A 24,569-nucleotide genomic window follows, 5' to 3' on the forward strand; every position below is an offset into this window, starting at 1 on the left:
ATTGTTTCACAATCCCCTCCTGGAAGCACTACAACATTTCGTGAAACACATTGTGATTATATGAGGAAAAAATTCATCCAAGTCCATTTCATGTCAGTGTCACAAACTTTGTGAGATTGGGCTGGTCTACGGGACTCCACATCCCACAATGCAAAGCGTGAAAGTTTTCCGACAACGTCAGTGGAGATTAAAACAAACTTTTGACTGGCAAATTAAACCTTTTACGTCATTTTTTTTTCAAGCAAATGATTGGATTGATTTATCTATTGACCCTAGAAGCTTCAAGTTTGCAGCAAATGAACCAAAGGGCTGAGGGCTATTATCTTATTAATACTGGTTCACTTACTGTTAGTCAGAAATGCTGACGTCTCTGACTCCTACCCTCTAAACGGCCTTATAAACTTTGAGTTTCCATTCCAGTGCCAATGCCAAAGATCTGTAGCTGTGGTTTGATAGACGTACGTTTCCACAACACACAACTCAACCCTCACATGGCTAGACTTTGTTGTATTGCTACCAGAACAGTCGACGGAAAAAAAAGAAGAAAAAAAAAAAAACAGGAGTAAAAAGAGCAAAGGCTTCTCTGATGGTTTCGCTTTGTCATCACTTTGTCAGTGACACTTCCTGTTGGTTTTTCTGAGGATTAGCGCAATTTCTCCAGAATAGAGTCTGACAAACCAATATGGTTTCAATGGAATCAGAAAGAATAAATAAATAAAACCAAGTGTTTTGGTTAAGACTTACACAGTGATCCGCAGTAAATAGGAAGGAAATGAAAGGAAATTGATCTTTTTGTGCCGCAGTTTGACATTTGACGTTAATCTCACAGACTTCTCGGCTAATGCAATAATGAGATGAAGGAAACGCACGCGGTGTCACCGTTCGCGCTGAGGAAATGATGACAAATGAGCGTGTCAGACTTCTCACAGCTTGAATAACATGGATGATGCGATCCAAAGTCCAAATCTCCTGCTGGCCTTCGACAGCACTCTGAGGGCAACTCTTCAGCTCGCGTTAGCGCTGATGCTGCTCAGAGGAACGTTGGACGTTTCATACACACTGGGATCAAAGATTGTGTTGTTCTTACTCCAGATCAACACTGTGCGTTTTTCCTTTAAAAGAAAGTAGTGAAATATTGGAAACTATTTCATTATTTGCTAAAAACAAGGACCAGACTGATGACAGGTGGAATGTGGAGCTTGCACTGGTAAATCCAGAGGGAAGGTCTTTCTTCCTCTTGGATCCAAAGAAGAAAAGGCCAAAGGGAAAAAAGGCTTATTTGTGTAATACAATCCAAGTTTGAGTCAAATCTGCTTCTGACAAAAGGATTAGTTTGTTATACATTTTATATTCTACTGTCTTGGCTATAATATACAGTCTTTGGTGTATTTATTGATGTGTCAAAGACAGGAGACAAAAACCTTTTAAAAGACATGTGTTTAATTAGTGGATATTATTTGAGCGTTTGCAACAGTTAAATAATGAAATAATACAGACAAGGTTTCCTTTTCCGTCATTTTCTATTTTGTGAAACATATGTTGCTATTTTGTGCCACTATTAAGCAGGAATTACTGCAAAGATTCACAGTGTTGGTAACATTACTTTAAAAAGTAATTAGTTATAGTTACTCACTACTTGTTCCAAAAAGTAACTGCGTTAGTAACTGAATTACTCTATAATAAAAGTAACTCATTACCAAGGAAAGTAACTATTAGGGTCACTGTTAAAAAAAAAAAAAAGACAACGCTCGCCATTTCTGCTGCTTCATCAAATCTGCTGTGTGTGCGTGTCACGCGTGTGTGTGTGTGTGTTGCGTGTGCTGGCACGTCGCCTTAGCCAATCATAATCGCTCACCTTGTTTTTAACCCGCCTCCTCTTGCTGGCACGTGTGTAAAAACACTGGCTCTGACGCACCGCATTTAACGTTCAGTAACGATAACGGCGTTGTAACGGCATAAAAAGTAATTAGTTAGATTACCCCGTTACTGAAAAACAAACATAACGCCATTATATTAAACGCTGTTATTCCAAACACTGAAGATTAAACAGAAGATACACAAAATGACAACAAAAACACACAAAAATGTGACTCCAAAAGCACAAAATGACTGTAAAAACACAACGCAAATACACAAAATAAAATTAAAATATACAAATTACAAGAAAAAACACGCAAAGCGACATAAAAAGCATACAAAATGAAAATAAAATATAAAAAATGACAACTAAAACACACAATATGACTCAAAAATATTCACACAACCCTTTGAAGCTTGTTTCCTGCATTAATGCTCAGATTAGTTATTGTTCTATAGAACACTTCCTCTACCACTTATAAGTGGTAGAGGAAACACGAGTAATATGGAAATGTAATCTCTTTTATTTCCTCTTAAATAATTCCATCAATGTAAATCTTTTAGTGAAGTTGAAACAAGCTTTCATGGTTGTAAAATCATCTGTCACTAATAGTTAAAACAGTGAAGCTCTTCTGCTCTGTGCCCAAATATTCAATCTTTGATGACAGCATTGATGATTTTTACTTTATACTCAATAAAACTTCACAGTGCAGTTCCCTGCTGAGTTTGGGACGAGCATCTGACAGCAAAAAACTATAAACACATCATATCAGGACCAAACGTTAAGCGGCCGAGCAGAAGCTAAGGTCCGTTAGCGGCATTCGCTCTCAGTCCGTTGAGGGTTTCCAGAAGCTGTTGAAAGGTTGATAGATGAGTGTGATTGGCTACACAACAATTCTTGGACCTTTGACTAGTTTTTGCTTGAGAAAAAATGACGTTGGACAGGATTACGCTCACTTTAAGAACATGGAAGGCCTGACTAAAAACAGGATGCTAATTGATGCTAATTAAAAAAGATGATATATTTTCTATTTGCATTCGCTTTTATTTGTCATGACAAAAAGGTCACATGAATTATATTAATTTTTTCTTTTGTTTGGATGACCAGACATCCCGTTGGCCATCAGTCCAAAGAAGCAACTATTTAAGTTAACATGAAATTGTTTTGAGAGGAAGCAAACGAGTAATACTGTCAATGCCATCGCCCAATCAGCATGGAGTTGCAAACGCGTGGAAGAGTTTTGAGCTTTTTAATTGGTTTATATTGCAAGCGCTGCTATGGCAACTGCTATGATTGACAGCTCAGTCCACAGAGATCACATTATTAAGCTAAATGTGCTGCTGCATTCAGGGTCTTTTATGTCAGCGGCAACAAATGTTTATTTATTAAAAAACAAGACAAACGGTACGTAACTCTGAAAATCGGGATTGTCCCGGGTATAACGGGGTGTCTGGTCACTCTAGCTGGGCTGCCAGTTGCCCATGTTTGCTCTAGGAAGTCTCAAAAACAACCAAATTCCTCGTTGCAAACTCCATGTACCAGTTGTCTGGTTCTCTATCACCTGCAGTCGGATACACAACAGCATTTTTGACATGACTGTGGGTTTAAAAAGGAAAAAAAATAACACGTTTCTTCGAACATGTGTTGTACATTCTTCAATTTACAAAGACTCATAACTCCATTGTGGCTTTTTAGCACTCCCTCATTTGAGCAAAGCTTTCTGCTCAAAATCTAATTTTTCTCTACGTTCACCAGAAAACCACCTTTCAGCGCACAAATCCTATAATTTATCAGGCGATGGCTGGAAATACAGAAGTCACTTCTGCAGCAGAAAATGGACACGAAACCAAGAGTGGTGGCTGAGTACGAGTATCATCTGTCGTTGAGATGACAAGATGATAATAAATCAGTGGAACAATGTATAATCAGTGTCAGAAGAGTCTGTGCATCTGGACACTATTTGCTATGAGTCAAAGCTACTGCTACAGCAGCACGAGAGCAAAACGAGGGGAAATCCAGACGTTGAACTCTGAGAAACTCTAGAAAGTAGTCGGATTACTCACGGAGGAGTCTGGTGAGGCAGTAGTTACATCAAACATCTCACCACAAATCTGAAGGTCGACAAGGCCTTTGTGTGTGCAATTTACACTCTACTCATGGCCCGGGGGCCAAATCTGGCCCTGTGGTGCAACCAATTTGGCACACAAGTGAAAGTATTTGAGTCACTGTGTATTTTCCTGGTGCTTATATCAGATGATTGCAGTGAGTTTTAATATTAAACTGTTGGAAGAACTCACAATTCTTACAAAATCCTTCAAATTGCCTCAAAATGTTATATAATTTGTTTGTTTGTATGGTTCATATGGACCTAGGATCTGAAATAAAGGTATACAAAATAATATTCCCCTTAATTAAATAAAAATTGTAGGAAATATAAAGTGAAGATCCTGTTGGGACTGATATCTGTCACTTATTGCAAGGATATTGTTGGATTCTTACATTTTTTAGTATTTTATGTATACGTAGAAGTGCAAACTAGGCCACAATAACGTTGAAATTACTTGTTTTCTCACATAAAATCTGTGGCCCACTTGAGATCAAACTGCTCCGTATTTGGCCCCTGAACTAAAATGACTTTTTGACGCCCCTGCTCTACAGTATGTGCACATTTGGTTTAGCTGTGGGCAACAATTCACGGAAATGTAAAACAGTGAGTCAGACTTTAAGTGTATGACACAATTTCTCATGAACTGTAGATGCAGGAACACGTGTTGATCTGCTTTTTGGAGAATGACCATATATGGGTTGTGACTAGGGATGTAACGATTCACTCAACCCCCGATACGATTTGATTCACAATACGATTCTCTCACGATTTATTTTACAAAATGGGACAGTAGACAAATGATGACTGAAATTATTCCTTTATTTTTTGGGGGAAAAAAAACTAGAAAATACTGTACTATTTCCTTTTATTTTTCATTGTCAAAAGAATCCCTTGATAAACTATTCAAAACAATGCAATTTAACTAAAATAAATGCTGAATGAAATAAATAAAGGAATAATACAAATGAAGAAGAAGCCTATTAATTAAAATTCTGGTTCTATAGTAAACAATGCAAAATAATATGCATAATAGCTCTTTTTCTTTTTAAAAGTGCAACTGAAAATGTATTTTGTGCCTTAACAATTGGACTTTAAAAAAAAACAGTCAATGCACTGTATTTACGTCAGATATTTGTTTGGACCAGCAGAGGGCGCTGGTAACCCCGTGGTCGGTTGGCATGCAGTTATTCTAGCAGTGAAGAAGAGATGCTACGCTAGCAGACAGAGCTAATAAAAAAACGTGACTTTTACAGATATTCACGTAATATTACAGATATTCTTTCGGTGCTAAATGGGTAAGGAATCATTTATGAACATGTTTAAGAGTAGAAGGCGGCCAGAAAGAAAGTAGTAGCAGATTCCGCACGCTGCCTCAGCATTTGGACAAGAGAAGGATAAATAGATAGAAGCCCTCTGCTGTTTAAAAAAAGTACTGCGATTCAATTTTCAGAGAATCGATGTGAACCGTGATACCTATGAATCGATTTTTTAACTGCTGGTTAAGTGTTCTGACGAATTCTGTAACCTGACAAAATGATGGTCTGCGTTTACTCGCGGACTTCGGGGCCACTAAAGTCGGCTCTGGTAGCCAAGCCAAAGCCTTTTAACTATATTTATACTCGGGATCGCGTTAATCGAATATTTTCGGTCGTTGACTGGTGATGGAACATCTGTCATTTTGATGGATTGCAATTCACACCCTTGACCACTTGGTGCAGAGTGAGCAAAATATTGAGCTTTGTTGTGCTTGCAGGAACAGGATTGCCAACTGCTATTCAATAAGTCAATTGGATATTTGTGTTATTCGTGATATTCCATAATGACAGCGGGCTAACGACTTCCTTGTAACTCAAATTGGGTTTATATGAATTATTTATATCATATCAAGTCTATGCGAATCCTAGAAGTGGATGTTATGATGTTTAAGTACCTTTATCAGTGGATATCTGCATGCTTTTTTTTTTTAATAGAATAAGAGTAAATGGAGTAAATCCATACAGGCTTATTCCCGTCTCCACGGTGATCCAATCCCAATTTGTTTGCTATAAACTGCTCTGTGTATGAAACACACGCAGCCAATGTTTGGAGTATTTAAGTGGCCAAAATAGGATTTCGGAAGTTGATTCAAATGAAGCCCAGATGCTAACTTCGCTAAACCCAAACAGATGTTCACCTCCACTATAAACAAACTTCATAACAAATCTCCATAAAGTCTCAGGTGGCTGAACTGAAATGTGGTCACCTCTACTGGAATGACTAAAAGCCTTTCTTTTTTTTTTTTTTTTTTTAGCCCAATGTGGAAATGAAATCAAAAGGACCGAGTCAGTCAATAAAGCTTGAGATTAAAATACAGCGAGTGATTAAAGAAGCAGAAAGAAAGGAACAAGGGGCTGCACAGAAGAAGAAAGCACTTGGCAACGAGCACAGAGACCAGATAGATATGCAGACGTGCAGCTGGATGAACACAAGGCCTCTGTGTGAGTGCGAGAGCATTACTGTAGCCAGGCTGGAGCTAGCTCAGCCTAGCTTAGCATGGTGTTTAGAGACACATGCACACAGACCCAACCCTTATCCTGGCTGGACGTCACCCACTTGATTTATGCAGCAGCACATTAGAGATAAAGGGGTTTAGATAGAGATTAAAGATGAAAAAAGTAATAAAAATAGACTAAAAGAAACAGGAAACAGACTCACCTTTAAAGTTGGGGGTCCGTGGTCATCCAGATATGTGGATTTACCTGCAGGAAAGGAAATAGGAAAAGAACAATTACAGACCAGTGGATATAAAGCATTACAAATAAAAACATTAATCTCAGTCTGATTCCTTGAATCTGATTCATTTTGTGTCACACCCTTCAGTGGGTGCCAGACTAGATGTGACGTAGCACTCCATTGTGTAAGAGATTACATGAGACAAACCACAAAGACTGAAGCTGAGGTTTAAGTCTTTCTGCACACTTTAAATTCACAATACTGGGTTCAAAAAGCCATTTTCACACATGCAATCATTACATTACACAAACAAGTAGACCCATTTTTTATCCTGGTGCTAAAAGTACTCAAGTAACAAAAAACATTGCAATGAAATGACTGATAGTGATTTTATTGTTCATTTTAATACTTTAATCACAACAGGGGCTACAAAAATGTGATTGTAACTGATCTGAGGGTGAGTTTTTAATCATTTGGAGTGTTTTTGGAAACATTTTGTGTGTTTTTCTGTTTTTTTCAGAATTTCTGTCTGTATTATTGCGGTTTTGTGTATTTCTGGATGTATTTTGTGTATTGTTTCTGTCATTTTGTGTGTTTTCCAAAGCATTATGTGTATTTGTGATATTTGTGCAAGTGTTTAGTTGTCATTTTGTGTATTTTTCTGTCATTTTCTGAAAGCTTCTTGACGAATTGTGCGTTTTTAAAGCCATCTTCTGCGTTTTTGTGGTTGTTTTGTAAGTTTTTAAATCTTTTTGAGCGTTTTTGGAGACCTTTTGTTGTGTATCTTTTTGTTTTTTTTCAGAATTTCTGTCCTTGATTTGTCCTTTTGTTGGCCTTATGTAAGTTTCTAGAGTCATTTTGTGTATTTTTTGAGTCATTTTGTGTTTTCTTTTAGTTATTTTGTGTATTTTACTGTCATTTCGGGAATTGTTCTAGTCATTTTGTGTTTTCTGACGCATTATGTGTATTTGTGAAGTGTTTTGTTTTCATTTTGTGTATTTTCTGTAATTTTCAGAAACTTATTGTCGATTTGTGCGTTTCTAAAGCCATTTTCTGTATTTTTGTGGTTGTTTTGTGTAATTTTCCATCTTTTTGTGTAATTTTACTGGCATTTTGTTTAAATTTAGAGTCATTTTATGTATGCGTTGTTGTTTTGTGTGTCTTTGTTGACATTTTGCTGTTGTTTTGTGTGTTTTTGGAGTTATATTGTGACTATTTTTATATTCCTTCCAACTTCTTGAGTTGCAATTTTTGGGGGGATTTGTGTTGGGAGCCGGTGGTATGTGGCCCCTGGGGTACCAGTTACACATGTCTGCTAAAAAACAGACACAATAGATAGAAAGAAGTCCACTATATGTTGCAGAACACACACACACACACACACACACACACACACACACAGTCATCAGCACAGAAATGATGCCTAAACACAAAAGCAGGTTTATTTTCTTTCTTTGCACAAACACACACACACACACACACACACACACACACACACACACACACACACACACACACACACACACACACACACACACACACACACACACACACACACACACACACACACACACACACACACACACACACACGTCAGCTCTATTCATTATCTCTCACTGCTGGAAGCCTCACAATCTCCCAGTATTGTTTACACACTGTTAAATAAAGCACAGTTTAGCAACTGAATTAACAGTGTTGAGATGAAATATGTCTTGGCATACTACACTACACTACACTACACTACACACACACACACACACACACACACACTCCTGTCTGCTGAGCCTTATATTCATCCATCCAGCCCAGGGTGGATTAACACTGACATTGCACCACCACAGCTCGTCTGAACGTGAGACTACAACAACAACAGCAGACTCTCAGTTCTATCCAGAGGTCAAAGTAATAGATTACAAGTACTCACATTACTGTAACTGGGTTGCTATTATGGGCACTTGTACTTTTTGAATACATTTCTAAATAGTAATTTTACATATTAACAGGGTTGGGTGGGTTACTTTTAAAAAAGTCATCCGGTACAATTACAAGTTACTTGTAAGTAAATTAACAGATTACTTTTAGTTGCTTTTGGATTACTTTAATACCAAACATGCACATAAAGACACAAAAGATCAGAATATGTTTAACCATGCTCGCTGTATTATTTTAGACAAACATAAAATCATCGTTTACTGTCACACTGTATTAAATGAAATGTTTTCGTTTAACACAGAGTGAGAAAAACCATAGTCGATTAAATAAATAAGGTGTCAAAATATTATCAATGAATTTACTTATTAATTATGAACAATTCAGTTGAATCGTTGACCTAGACCACAGACGATACTAAAACGATTATTGCACTGTATGTGATAATTGTAATGGTTACAGTTTTGTCATAAATAAAACAAAAAAAGCACCACCTGAAAGTGAATTGTTGCAATGCGTGCGCACGCACTGTGTGTATCAGCTGCACGGTGTATATTCTGCTTGCTTTCAAAATGTAATCCTACTGAGTAATCCCCATTTAATACCGGTAATCTGAATACATGTTGTAACGTCGTTACTTCCCAAGCCTGCATATCAAAAGAAGTAATTTGTTACATTTCTACACTCAACCATTACCAAGTAAATTATAATTTTTAGTTTTAAAATGATTAACGGACATTGTGAAACTACAAATAAATTAGATATACCAGACAACAACCAAACGCATCACATCATAGCCGACCAATCAGATTAAACGCGCCAAAACAGCATTAAATGGAGGTAATTTTTTTAGTTTTAGAGTTCACCAATGTATCTACTGCATACTTAGAACCTGAGTTATTTATACTGTATATAACAGAATTGTGCATTTTGACAAACCTTTTATTTTATACATATGTCTTTGGAAAATAGATCCAATTGTGCAAGATTTGGTCTATATATGCCAATATATGGTTTATATATGATATGTTTACTGTATGCAGTGTTGGCAAAAGTACTTCAGTACTCAAGTCAAAGTATAGATACTTGAACGAAAAATGACTCTGATAAAAATAAAAGCATTGAAGTTGCTCCCTTAAAAAAAAGGTACATGCTACTAAATGTACATAAGTAAAAAAGTAAAACAAATGTCCCTTCAATAATAAGACAGGGTTTTTAAACCAGTTTAACTGGCATATGTCTCCTCCAGCTCTGTGGTTGTTGGTTTGCGTCTTTTTACGTCAAGACGTCATCTTCAAAGGTCTTAAAAGAAACGGGTTTATTTTTAAAATGTAAGGAGTACAAAGTAGAGAAATTTTATTTTATTTTTTAAAGTAAGGAGTAAAAGTAAAATGTCACCAAAAAAGAAATATTCAAGTAAAGTACAGATACAAAGTATTTGTACTTTGTTACTTGTCACCTCTGACTGTATGCAAGGGAATGGTGGCAAGATGCATTTCAATCAGGTAACTGTACTTCTATTTGAGTAGGATATATAAGTTCTATCCTCTGTCAGCCATCACAGACCCCCACATGACCTACCTTCATCCCCCCACCCTCCCGCCGTGCATCATGTGCACGCCTCTCATTAGTGTTTTCGACGCCAGATTGGAAGTAATTCCTTGCAGAAGATAAGGTTCATAAAGTCTGACAGCTGACCTCTGACCTCACCACCCACACGGAGAAAAAAATGAACTATTAGTTCTACTGGACGGATCACTGATCCCCACTGTGATCCATCCACTGCTAAAAATACGTGACTATTATCATCAGACTGTATCTTCAGGACTAAAGCCTCAAAGAGGAAAGAAAACAAACCCTAATCTAGTGTTTGGAAAGACAACAGTTCCTGTTTTTCTTGACCAGTGTTTTTCTAAAGTTCCAAAATGGTTCATAGTTCATGTTATAGTGCTGCAGCAAAAATGAAGCACAAGCAGCCGCTGGCCTGATTTTATCATGAATTTATAACATTAAATTACGCGTCGACGCACATTTTTGTCGTCAACATGATCAATTATGTTACTAATTATTTTTGCATTATTGTTTAAGTTATACACATTGTGATTGGGCCAAATCTGGAGACGGTCTATATGTTTAATTCTATTTTGGCAAGAATCTCAAACTCCGCCTATGGTACTAGGTCACATGACCAATTGGCGCGGTTCATGTGGACAGAAGAGGAGACCCAGACATTTGATAGCATTATACTTAAATATTATTAGTGCCACATTAGACTAGGTTTGAGTGTCCGTCCCCCGGGATAAGATTTTACGAATCTCCAAAACAACCTTCAATGGAGACACGCTCAAAGCGCAACTGTACTTTGTTGAAATTTTAGAAAAATTGCTTTTGTTTTGCCAAAAATAGTATTTAATATTGAACTATACCAATGACAACAGACGTGTTGCCAATAGCATTCCAACATTTTCATGTAGTTTCTTTAACAAACTAAAAAGTATCAGCTGAATGTGAAGTAAAGGAGTCAAAAAGTGGAAGAAATAAAAAAAAAAGAGAGGAAGGGGAAGTGTCAGGTTAGCTCTATCAGTTGGGCGTGCGCGTCAGCAGGTGACGGACAGGAACGCTAAGTGAGCGTGGGTATGCATTGGTATGTAACTAAATGGATAATTGGATTACTGTGTCACAAGATCCACGGCTTCGCCTCCGGTCAACGACAGCTTCACTGCTCACGGCTGTTTCCCAGTACATGTCTCTACACCAGTGCTTATAAACTGGTCTAAAGCAGAGAATCAAACCAAATATTACCAAATATAAATAAAACTAAAACATTACATCATTGGAGAGTAGGTTCCGAAATATAATCTATGAGAAGGTAAGTCACCAAGTGAGGTCACAGCATAAATAAAATCATCAAGATTATAGAAATAGAGTAAAAGTTCATTTTTCTACTTTTTAGACGGGACTACCGGACTCACTAGTTAAAATCACTACTCTGTTATTGGTGAACAGATGAAATTTGGTAGGCATAATTTATGGATGTGTACACGTCGACGCTCGGAACCCGATTTGGGGGTCCCAAAATAAAAAAAAAAAAGTCAATGTCTCATTTATTTGTCAGCTAAATATTACGATGGGTATATATTGGATACCAATATATAAATGGAGCCCATTACTCCGTATGTGCCACGGGGGTGCCAGTGGGCCCCCGGGGTCTCTGATATATTGGAACATAGTCGTGTGATATTTCGTTTCAAAGGCGTTTCAATTTTACGTTGCACAATTTCATTTGTTTTGCTCGGTGGAACGGAGTCATTTCACTGAATTCTCGGGAACGTGGTTCTTGCTATTCAGTGCGGAGACATTCTGCGGGCCCGGCGGTAGTTCATCAGAACTTGTTTTCCAAAAATTGAAAAAAAAGATTTATTTTAAAAAAGAAAAAAAGCACAAAAATATTTTTTTTTTATCCTCAAAAATCCAAGGAGTACAACTACGATTGTAAAAGGGCCAGAATTTTCCCATAAGACAGTGCTAAGGGATATTTTCTATTTTAATTTATAATTTATTTATAAAATGTATTTAATCTAAAAAAAAAAAAAAAAAAACAATGTTCGGTACTTTTTTTTTTTACTGAAAAATAAAAAACAAGGTGTTCAATGTGTTTTTTTTGTTTGTTTTTTTAGGTGGACATTATTCAAACAGTAGTGTGCAATTAATATTGCCATTTGGCAGATATGCAGTAACTAGCCTAAGTGTTGTCATCTTAAAAAAATTACATATGTAAAAACAAACAAACTTCTCTCTGTTGTTCTCCAGGAGCAGATGTGGCCCAGTTGTTGTTTGCTCCCTGGCCTTAGATCTGATAGTCTCAACAACTAAAAACATCCTTCAAAGTGTAAGAAAAACACATAAAAGTGATTTAAGTGAGATTAACAAAGCAGAACAATGGGATACACGCGTGCTCATGAAAACATAAGCAGGAGGTACGGTAATTAGGATAACGGGAAATCTTGTTTACGTTGTCATTATGTGTGTTGTTCTTCCATTTTCTCAAAGATTATTGTCAATTTGTGCGTTTTTAAAGGCATTTTCTGTATTTTTGCATCTTTTTGAGTAGTTTTGTTGGTATTTTGCTTGTCTTTGGAGTCATTTTGTATATGTTCTGTTGTTTGCATGAAAGTTATTTAAGTGAGATTTAAAGAGCAGAACAATGGGACACATGCATTCTTTATGAATTTAACCGATGAATCACAGACATAAATAGGAGGTACGGTAATTAGTGTGCGGAAGTCGATTTTCCTGAATTTTATTCTGATAATGAAATAAACTATCAACATCATCGTACATGTTAAAATGTGGAGAAAACACAAGGATGGTATCGAAGAAGCATGTAAAACATCTGTCCAGCTATCAAATGATTCGTAAAACCAGCTTCAACGACCTTAACCAAATACATTTGTGGTAAAATTCCCTTTTATAACCTGTATTTTTAATTAAGGGCCTCGCCGTCCTCACCCTGTTTCTATTCCCTAGAGAAGATTCCTTCTGAGGCTAAAAGTTTCTTGCTGGTGCCAGGTTTGCGACAGTACATTTTGGAATTTCATAAACATGTATTTAGCACATGGACAGTTTTCATTTCTTCTGTAAAGCTGGCAACCTAAGTAGAGCTTTGGGGTGTAGCAGTCCCAGAATAGGCCCGAGGTGGGAGCAGAAAGCCACACAGGAATGGCCAAGAAGGACAGGACGTGAAGAGTTCTTTGCCTGGATGTGGGACACGGACTCCGAGCAAAGATGGAAGGTTGCACCACTCCTGGCAGAGAACGTTCTTCAAGAATGTGAAAGAAGATTACAGGTTCCTCGTGTTGTAAAGGCTAAACTTTCTCATCTGTAACCACATCCTGCTGCACTTTGTGTGCGCGCGCCGCAAACGGAAATGTTAGGTGTGTGTATTTGCTACAAGAGTTCTCTGATGTTTGACATGAAAGCATATTTTGTTCCTCAGACTTACAGACCCCAAAGACTCTAAATCAAAGTCCAAAATAGGTTACACAAACGGTCAGAAAAACAGACAACACAACAAACTAAACAACTCCTGCCCAGCTGTGAAATACACTAGCAGAAAACTAGCTTAGTACGGTAGTACTGTAGTCAAGACAACAATATCCAAGACCAAGACTTCCCCAAGACCGGAATACATCAAGACCAAATAAACCAATGAAGTTGAATAAATAAAGAGCACTATTTATATTTTGTTTTAAAACAAGGAATCTGCATCTCTTTCAAAGCACCATATCCAAAAATTGTGTGAATAAATTCCTGCAAAAAATAAATACATCTTTGTACGTATTTAAAAGCCATTGATGAGTCAATTTATTTTTATTTTTGTGTAATCATTATGATCTGGAATAATTTAAATTAAGTTGATCAAAACTTAATCAATAAGCCTGATCAGATTCAGTAAATCATTGATCCCTGAGGGGAAACTGGGTGACATTAATGCTGCTCTCATACATCTTTATATGACATATAAATAATAATAAAAAAAATAGCAGTCAGAATAATCCATGTCACTACAACTTATATCTACCTTTTAATTGTATCTTACTTATTTTTGTTTAATTATGCATTTTCTATTTATTAGTATTTATTTTGTTTTCTCACAGGAGTTAAAAACGAAAGAAATTATTAATATTTCTGAATTTTTTTTTAACAAAATTAAAAAAAAATTAAAGTGTAAAACAGAGTTTGGGAAAAAATAAAACGGAATTTGGAAAAATTCTATAGGGCATGACCTCAGTAGGAACGCTCATTATCCTAATCATACTTATAGTATATAGTAGACACATGTACAGTATGTACTCAGTGAGTTAGTAGCGTATGTATTTGAAACACAGCCATAGTGTAGGCCTCAGATAAATACATCAAAGTAAAATGTGGAAGATTGGTTTTGATCTCCACCATAAACTCTCCTTGTCAGTATATAGTATACAGTATATACTCATTGAGTTTGTAGTGTATAGTATGGAGTGTCACGTTTCCAACACAGCAAGATCTTCAAAATGTCACAAGACCAGTTTAACACTATAGCTTAACTTAGCTTAAAAATACAACACAGGGCTGAACAAACGTGTCTAAAATTCATCTGCAAAGTCTTTGTGAACTTGTAGACATGGTTGTCTGTGCTTGGTGTGTGTGTGTGTGTGTGTGTGTGTGGTCACCATACCCTTTGATTTGTCATGTGGGAGGGGTTCACCATTGAGACCCGTGGCCTGACCCATCTCCATAATTACAGACTGGAGCATCGCTAAGGGTCAGGGTCTCCACCCACAACGCCCTGCTCCACGTCACGCCACATGCCCCCGAAATATCAACGTCGGTCGGACACATTTTGTGACATAAATAGAAAAAAACACGACCCATGGCTTTGTTATTGCAGGTGCCCGAAGACCGAGAGCTTGGCTTCTGACTGATCTGTGGATGTGATGCTACCCTAAAATTTTGGTCACGGAAATGCAGCAGAAAGATTCCAGGGTCGCATTTGCAAGCGTGGAGATGTGAAGGGGTGGGAGGAATTCAAAGTTGCGTCTGTCAGCATGTGATTTGTGGACACCATTGGGTGCCACCATGTGTACTGTACGGCAAGGACAGGCTGCTAAAGTGATGACCTGGCAAAGAAACCACAGTTTTAGTGGTTTTGTGGCTGAATGCCAAAAAACGTCAGAAATATGAGACACTTTAGGAAGGAAAAGTGCTTTTTTTTTTTTAATTTCTTCAGGAAAAAAGTGGAAAAATACACTAACCATGACCACGTGACTCAGGTTTTAACATCGCTGATCAATCATTAAAGCTACTGGAGAATCATTTTATATCAGAAAAACATAGACACACTCTATACTATACACGACAAACTCAATGAGTATATACTGTCTACTAAACTACTAAGTATGATTAGGTTGGTGAGCGTTCCCACTGAAGTATACTTCCAAGTTTCCCAAGATGCATTTGGAACCCACAACGTTAAAAACCTGAATCACAGTGAGACTAAAAATCTGTTGATTCTCCACTTTTGAAAGTTCTGGAAACATTTTAAGTGAGAAAGTGACCAAGTAGAATATCAACATGTGCTCATTTGATTCACAAAACTCGCAGAAACGCATTTACCTCCGACATTTCTGAGATTATCCACCATTGTGGAACCGAACAAACTTCCGGATAACTTCAAAACAAGAGCCCTATTTACAAAAGTGTTAAAAAACTAATGGTAGACAAGAAGAGATGCTTTTATTTTGAAAAGGAGATGTTTGATTTTTATCTTGAAGCCGGTCCCTGTACTATTTGACGTTTTGCTCGCAATGCATCATGGGACAGTTGAGTATGACTAGCGTGCCCACCGTGCATACTTAAAAAATGTCCCATATAGTATACATCTGGGTATTCCTCACATACTCAATCTTTTCATACTATCTAATGTGAACACACTACATACTCATTTTGTAGTAGTAGTAATACATTAGTATGCGATTTTGAACACAGCCATAGTTTAGTTCTCGTAGATCAAATAATTCAAGATGATTTGCTTGAAAAAAGATGTAAAAGTTTAAATTGCCTCCTTTTGACATGTCGAAAAGTTTCATGCATTGCATTGTGGGATGTGGAGTCCCGTAGACGGATGCCTAAACGTGTTTTTACTTGTTTCTTATCACGATTTTGTGTGTTTTGTCACCAAAGGAGGAGGAGGACAGTGATTGGTTTGACTTTATTTTTCTTACAGTTTGTTCCCAGTATTACCCATAATATCACCAAACTCTGTCAGACATTCACTTTTGGCCAGATGTGGATCTTTCCGTGTAAAACCCCAAAATAAAAACCCAACATCGTTTAGATTTAGAAACCACAAGAAATGTGTTGCTGCAAAGAATACAGAGATCATCACTAATCTATGACAGCTTTTAAATGAAAATGGTTAAAAAGAAAACATAATTCAAGGAAAAAGAAGCATATATTTTGGGTGAAGCTGTTTTTGCAATAATTAACAGCTCTGATCTGAACAAAAAAGTCATGGGAATTGCATGAAAATCATTCGTGTGGATTCTTGAATAATTGTTAAACAGTAAACGTTTCAGTCTGAATCTATACGACAATATAACCCTAGCGTAGAGGAAAATATGTGGATCTAGAATAGAATCTAAAATCTAACGTAAAATACTTCAAGCTGCTACCCCACAACAATTTCTTATTGATAAAAATCACAATTTATATCTCATAGATTAATTAATCCAATCATTTAATCCAAAAAGAAAAAAGAAACAGCCCAAGAATGCATTTATAAGTTCCTTTTTTCCCCACTTTGTGGACATGCAGGCACGACACCAGATGTTGTATAACTCTGTCCTTAAGGATATGATTTTTTTTCCTACACAACTCAACCAAAACAAAAAAACAAAAATCAAATTAAAGGGACTTTTTAGCTCTGACTTCCCTGGTGATAGAATAATATAGACATTATCCTCTCACTTTTAGGGCAGAACCTCTTTTTTTTACAGAAGCATTTAAACAGATTGTTAACTTTTAAAGGTTCCACCTGAATTGGTGCTAAACTAGAACATAAATATTTGACCTTTACAGAGCATGAACAAACAAAAGGAAACAACAAATACCTCCAATTCTTCTTAAATTCTGCAAAAAAAAAAAAAAAATGTACTTTAAACTCCGGCTTGTAAACTTTGAAGATCTAAATATGTACAAACATAATAACAGAAACAACAATATGCTTTGGTAAACCAGTCTGTACCAGTAAAGTCGACCAAAAGTAGAGACGAACCATGTTTACAAGCCCACAAACACACACAAAAACAACCCCAGTGACGTCTGTGCCATGCAAACCTTCAAGTTAAAAGTTTAAATTACATGTTCAGGATTAACAACCTTTGCTTAGTTCATAAAACACCAGCAAAAACTAAGAAATATTGAATATTTTCTGTTTCCTTTTACTTTTTCTTTAAAAAACACAAGCTTTGAGCGTACACACAAAACCAGACCCACACACACACACACACACACACTCGGACCGTCTGCGTGTGGCATAAATCACCCGTCACACTGTGGCCAGGATTCTCATGTAACAGAGATTTTAATCTCAACGAGATCTTTTCCCGAGTTAAGATGAATGAAACTAAATGATTCTGAATGTTGGAAATAGGAAAAACACAGAATTGGGGGACGAAGGACTAAATCCCAAAGAATGTGAATGAGGGAGTGTGTGAAATACTACAAGGAAACAAAAGTCCTCAGGTTGTCATGTGACTCAAAAAATAGACCCAGGAGAAAGCAGCTGCTGAGGAAATGAAAAAGAAACAGATTCTTATGTAATCAGTAGTTTTGGGGAATTCTTGACCAGAACAAACTGGATGATGTAAGATTCCACCAGTAGGTCCAGATTAAAATCCAGATTAACCCCCACAGCATCTTTGTGACCAAAAGTCACATTTTGTGTGCTTTTATTTGTTTAACTCTCAATATTCTGGTTATTTTTAAGTTGTTTGAAATTTTGCCACTATTGTTTTTTCATGTTTATTTGCTTAATTCCAATAATCTGTGTATTAAAAGTGTACAGAAAAAGGGGTGGTGTTTAGCTCAGTGGGTTGAGCGCCCGCCCCCATAAATAGAGGCCTCACCTGCAGCCGGTCCCAGGTTCGATTCCCGGCTTGGGACCCCTTGCTGCGCGTCATTCCCTGCTCTCCCCTTCCTGTCAAGCAACCGTCATATAAAGGCCACTAGAGCCCAAAAAATCCTTTAAAAAAAAAAAAAAAAAAAAAAAAAAAAAGAAGTGTACAGAAAAGCAGATATGCATCATATTGACACTTAGTAACATTGTGACCAAATTTGCCCCACTGACTCCCATTGTAACCACGTATTTTTCATATACTGTAATCATAACATATCATAATGCTTTTTCAATTAATTCCTAATAGATCCAAGCCTCTACCTGGAAAATGAAGGGAAAATATAATTTAAGTGTAAATTTAAAGCGTAAATTTTGGGGGAATTTCAGTGAAGGCCTGGATTTTTTATCATGCAAAATATACAAGGTTTACAGGTGTAGTTTTTTTTTTTTTTTAAACTGTCCTTGTGCCAAAAATAATACAATTCATTAAATTCAATTCTGCTATCAATTAATGAAATGCTCAAGGCTGTATTATTTTCATCATAAATATTTCACTTTGGCCCTCATTTTTGTAAATACTGTATATTAATGTTATTCCTGTGGGGAAAAAATGGAGGTTCTCATAATAAAAAAGTCCATAAAAACATAAAAAGGGTTTGAAATGTATAAAACATTTTAAATATCTATGACTGGGTCTGAAGTAGTTGAAAACCTGCAAGAGCTGTGCAGTAGAGCTGGACGATATATCGAGATTCATATTTTGTGGATATGAAAAATGACAATATTGCCTATATATATATATATATATATATTATAGCTTATTTTGTTTTAAAATACATGTTTTAGGAGTTGCTGCTTCCACTACTTCTCAGAACAGCATAAAAAGCACAGTTTGATGGATATCTGAGTGCGTCCTAACCCAGACTTTACCCATAATAAGCCACACTACAGAACTCACTCACACGTGCTGTCCCTTAGAGGAGAAAAAGACTAAAGTGGCACATACTGTGCAGCTGTTTGTCAGTAAATGAGCCTGTGTGGCATTTTGATCATCAAATTTAACCCACAATTGTCTTTCTCGTCAGATTTCATTTAAAATAAAATGATCGCGACTTGTATCGTATATATCGCTATTTTGTGAAAAAATATCGAGATATGAGTTTTGGTCCATATCGCCAAGCTCAACTGTCCATCTCATTTCTAGTCAGAAATCCCTCTGAACACTTACTTTATGCCTCAGTCACCTGACAAAAAAAACATTTTACTTTTCTATATTCAAAATAATTCCAGATTTATCAGTGGCTTTTAAATACATGCAGGATTTGAGATTTTTGCATGTTGTGCTTTGCGAGAGTTGAGGACGCCTTGTTTTTGTCAAATGTATTGATATACAAATGAAAGCGACATAATGCTCTTTAACTGTTCAACCATGTCATGGTTTTTCATGGTCGTGGTCTTAGATCGTGTGGTCATGACTTCAACGCTAATTTAAACATTAGCTGTGTTTCCATTATAGTGTCGTAAAATAAAAGCAATATTGCCTAAGGTTTCGACAAAGTATAATTGCGCTTTGAATGTGTTTCCATTGAAGGTTGTTTTGAGCCTCGTAACCGATGAAATCTCATCCCGCGATATTTCACTGCAGGAAGACGGACGCTCCAAACACTGCGTTTTTTTGTTGTTTCACCTCTAACGTGGCCGTGATAATTCATAATGACGTTTATAATGCTACGAAACGTCTCGGTGTCGTCTGTCCACACATGCTTTCTCACAGAGCAGTGGTCACGTGACCAAAAATAGCGTTTCCATCGTGCTTTTGCGACACATTTCAATATCGAAATGACTGAAAAACATCCTAATGACAGAGTAGAAACTTTTTAACCATATTTGAGTGTTTTTTTTTTTTAAAACAAAATTCAAGTGTTTTTCCATTATCGTTTTCTTTTTTTTTGCGCTATTTAGATTTTGCATATTTCCAAGGGTAAAGTACACGCAGCTACGGATATGGGACTTTGAGTTATTAACATTGGGTGCAATGTTGCGCATAGATTTGTTTTGCTGCTAAATGTTTGGACTGAATCAAGACATGTTGATATTAATAGCTTCTATAAGTAAGCATTCTACAGCTATTGCGTGTGATTGATTTTTACAGCTTCCTGCCAGGAAGTGTTTTGACTCAGAGGCACAAATAACTGGAAGTCAGATTCTTGTCTTCTCCATAGTAATATATATATATATATATATATATGCACGTTATGCAGTCTTGTGTCCATTGATTCAACAGCACATCACTCATCATAAGGTGAAGGCGAAGTGTTGAACTATGAGCGTCTATCACACATCTGCAGGAGAGGCAGTACTTCTCACACTTTGCTCAGCAGTCAGCATGAGAGAGATGGTGCTGCAGTCTGGCCCGGCAGAACAAACACGCAGCATAAAGAGAGCCTGTGTGGTGCTAAGTCTCACACTGGAGTGAGGGATCAAGAGGGACGGAGGAGAGAAGGTCATGGCAAAGGAGGAGAGGAGAGAAATAGCCAGCACGAGGGAACAAACGACAAAAACAAGCATTTTAGTAAGAAATGGAGAAACAAAGAGAAGGTGACGAAGGAAGGTTGGATATAAGGGCCTTGAATATACTTTTACACTCCTCTGTTTGACACACAAGGGTTTGATGTAGTTTGAATACAAAACAGATGAAGCGTTCCAGGCGTGCACTTCAAGCCGCCATCAATTACCAACGATTGTCCATTTAAAAGGCCCACGAATGGAACATTATTCTAGCGTTTTGTCAGAGCTAGCCAATACTTCAGGAGTGCTCATTGTGATTGAAAGGCGGCGTGTCCTGATTGCACCTCCGTCAGCACCGAGATACACTGACAAAAAATACATTATTGATATTGAAGGGACATTTGATCGATGAGATGATGAAATTCAATAGATTTATTTCATCTAAGGCTGCAACAACGAATCCATAAAATCGATAAAAATCGACTATTTAAAGCGTTGGCAACGAATTTCATTATCGATTCGTTGCGTCGTGCGATTTATATCACTGATCGTGACGCAGACACGTTTAATTCACCTGCAAAACTTTGTGTGTGCTCGCCAGTGTTTGTGTGTCTGCGCGCACCACGAGTATTATTGTGTTCGCGCGCGCCACGAGTGTTATTGTGTGCGCGCCCGCACCACGAGTGTTATTGTGTGTGCGCGCGCACCACGAGTGTTATTGTGTTCGCGCGCGCCACGAGTGTTATTGTGTGCGCGCCTGCGCCACGAGTGTTATTGTGTGCGCGCGCACCACGAGTGTTATTGTGTGCGCGCGCACCACGAGTGTTTGTGTGCACGCGCACCACGAGTGTTTGTGTGCACGCACGAGTGTTGTGTGCACATGAGTGTTATGTGTGCACATGAGTGTTTGTGCGCGCGCACCACGAGTGTATGTGTGTGCGCGTGCCAGTGTTTGCGTGTGACTTGCATGCGCACGCGTTTGTGTGTGAGAGACACTTTCATTTCAGTTTGATCAGCTTAAGCAGGGTTAAATGTGCTTTATAGGTAAACAGTGTGTTTAAAAAAAAATCTGATTAAATAAAATGTATTAACCGATTCTGAAAATAATCGTTAGTTGCAGCTCTAGTGCACAATTAATTAGGACTTCCATTACTCCCGTAGTAGCGACACTTCTTGTGTGCATGTTCACATGAAGATCTAAAAAAGACTCTCACTAATGACACCGTGTGTGGATGCTGGCAGTGGCTCTGAGCTCCATGTCTGCTTCATCTGTTACATAAATACTCATTTGAAGGAAACTGCTGTCAGCCCCAAGAGCTCAGTGCCAGGTTGGATCAGAACAAGGCAACTCCCTTGTTTGGGGCTCAGTTCCTTCGAGGCATTTGTTTGTGTGTGTGTGTGTGTGTGTGTGTGTGTGTGAGAGTGAGAGAGAGAGAGAGAGAGAGAGAGAGAGAGAGAGAGAGAGAGAGAGAACAGAGAGAGAGAGAGAGAGAGAGAGAGAGAGAGAGAGAGAGAGAGAGAGAGAGAACAGAGAGAGAGAGCAAGAGAGAGAGAGAGCGAGAGAGAACAGAGAGAGAAAGAGAGCGAGAGAGAGAGAGTGAGAGAGCGAGAGAGAGAGAGAGAGAGAGAGAAAGAGAGAAAAAGAGAGCGAGAGAGAGAGAGAGAGTGAGAGAGCGCGCGCAGAGAAAGCGACCCGTGAATAAGTAAATGTAAATGTGGAGGATGGGTTAATTTAAGGGAAAAGAGGCAGGAGTGATCATTAAGTAGGTTAAGTCAGTGGTTCTCAACCTTTTCAGCCCAAACCCCCCAGAAATAAAGCTTCTAGAGAGCAGGGACCCCCACTGTAGCTGAAGGTGGTTGAACACAGACATGAACATTGAAGAACAGTCATGTGGAGACAGGATCATCTATGAGGGGGAATAAAGGGGAGAGATTTTTGGGGTCCATCCATAAAGTCAGTAAAATGATGGTCTATTGTTCTATGAATCTGTGATAACCACATTTATTTATTCATCTGAATAATATCCACTGTAATCCAGGAAGGTTAGTATTTATTTTTTATTTTATTTATTCAGTTTATTTCCGACATGGTTACATTTTTTTTTTTTTCTTCTTTCTGTACATGCCGAAAAAGGAGACGAGAGAAGCAGTTTGCTTATCTAAGTCCCGTCCCCTGCTAGTATTATTTGCGCCATAGTATATAGTCATCTTGAAGCGACTAAAAATGGTGGAAAAGGTAGTGAAATGGGATTTTAAAAACCACAGAAATTAGTTAAAAGTTGCAAATTGGAGTTGTCAGAAATAGACAGAAAAAGTGGTAAAAAGGTCTCAAAGTCGCAGTATTGGCTTACAGTGGCAGGAATGGTGGGGTTGGGGTAATGTCATTTTAAAAGTAGGAAAAATCTGTTTAAAAACTGACAAAATGATGGGGATGACAAATCATGAATGTGTTAATGTGCAAAATCAGCATGAAATATGGTGAAAAAGAGGTTAAAGTGACAATAATGAGTCAACATAATAACATATGGTGGGAAAAGTGGTGAAAAGGCGTTATAAGTGTCGAAAATGTCTTGAAAGTGGAACCAAATGTGCAGAAAGGTGTTGCAACCTTGATGGAGACGTGGCAGAAATGGGAGTAATGTAGCAAAAATACATTAAAAGGAGCAAAAATATGGCAAGAGAAAAAGTGATAAAAATGGGTTAAAATGTGGCAGTTTGGTGTAGTGGCAGAGAAAGGGTAAAATTAAGCAAAAATTGGCTCAAATTGTTCAAAAATATTCTTAGGTTGAGCCCTGACCCCAAAAACCTCTGGCAGACATACAGGTCATTTTAAAGAAAAGTTCTTTATGTGGTTAAGAAGCTTTAAATAGTGATTGTAGACCTCACTAATCAACTAATATGTAGCTCTGGGGTACAGACGGGGTAATTATGAGCTTATGAAGGGAAACCTGGGGTGGTTACAGGATAATACTGGTCATGTTAAGGGCTAATACTGAGGCAGTTTGGGACAATTGTTAGTTTTGATTAGTCTAAGGTCATTTATGACTGAACAGCCTGCCAGTAAAAACCTAGAGCTCTAAGCATGGGTAGAAAAGGACTAAAAAAAGCAGAACGTGTCCGTCAAACTACATCTTTCAGTGTGCCAGCATATTTCACACTGCCCAGAATTAAACCCCACAGGAAGTAAGTCAGCAGGCCACCTTGTTCCCCTGATGACATCATTGCGGTGTCCCCTCGAGACATGCACAGTACAGTACAAACTGCATTTTACTGTTTCCTTATTCTCTTTCGTTGCCAAATAAAGTGCAAAATGCAATATGTTCAGCACATGTCAGCGAGTGTACTAAGATGTTCTGTTGGCAGCTTTGTTGAGTTTTACAACATGAGTGAAATCAATGCTCATCCATGACCATGATGGACGGCTTCATTGGGGTAAAGCGATATTGAGTGTTGATGTTCCAATAGTGAAAGCAACGATAACGGTAAGTCAACAAGATAACGCAAAAACAGACGTTTGGCACTTGATTGAGCAACGTTGGCCAAGTAGAGACCAAAGAGCAATAACTAAACATTTAAATATGTGTTGACAGCTTGTACATCCAAAAATAGACAACACTGTGTTCATAGATGCAGGCAGTTCAAGACCAAACTTCTACCAATGGATTCTCTTATATACATTTCTTTTTAAAATTTAAGCCCATATTTAACCTTTTTTCTGCAACTACACCAAACCTGCCATATTTTAAACTATTTTCATCACTTTTTCTTGCCATATTTTTGATCTTTTAATGCATTTT

At 37.6% G+C, this 24,569-nt stretch overlaps 1 protein-coding gene across 1 annotated transcript in view; it reads right to left on the minus strand.

Moving 5' to 3' along the window:
* usta (uronyl 2-sulfotransferase a) overlaps positions 1 to 24,569 on the minus strand; it is a 54,842-nt gene that overhangs the window by 18,650 nt on the left and 11,623 nt on the right. Inside the window, exon 2 of the mRNA XM_028440401.1 lies at positions 6,660 to 6,703. Within this exon, the coding sequence (XP_028296202.1) occupies positions 6,660 to 6,703 (44 nt within the window). The remainder of the gene's footprint in view (positions 1 to 6,659; positions 6,704 to 24,569) is intronic.

Source organism: Gouania willdenowi, chromosome 24 (genome assembly GCF_900634775.1).
Source record: "Gouania willdenowi chromosome 24, fGouWil2.1, whole genome shotgun sequence".
Lineage (NCBI taxonomy): Eukaryota > Metazoa > Chordata > Actinopteri > Blenniiformes > Gobiesocidae > Gouania > Gouania willdenowi.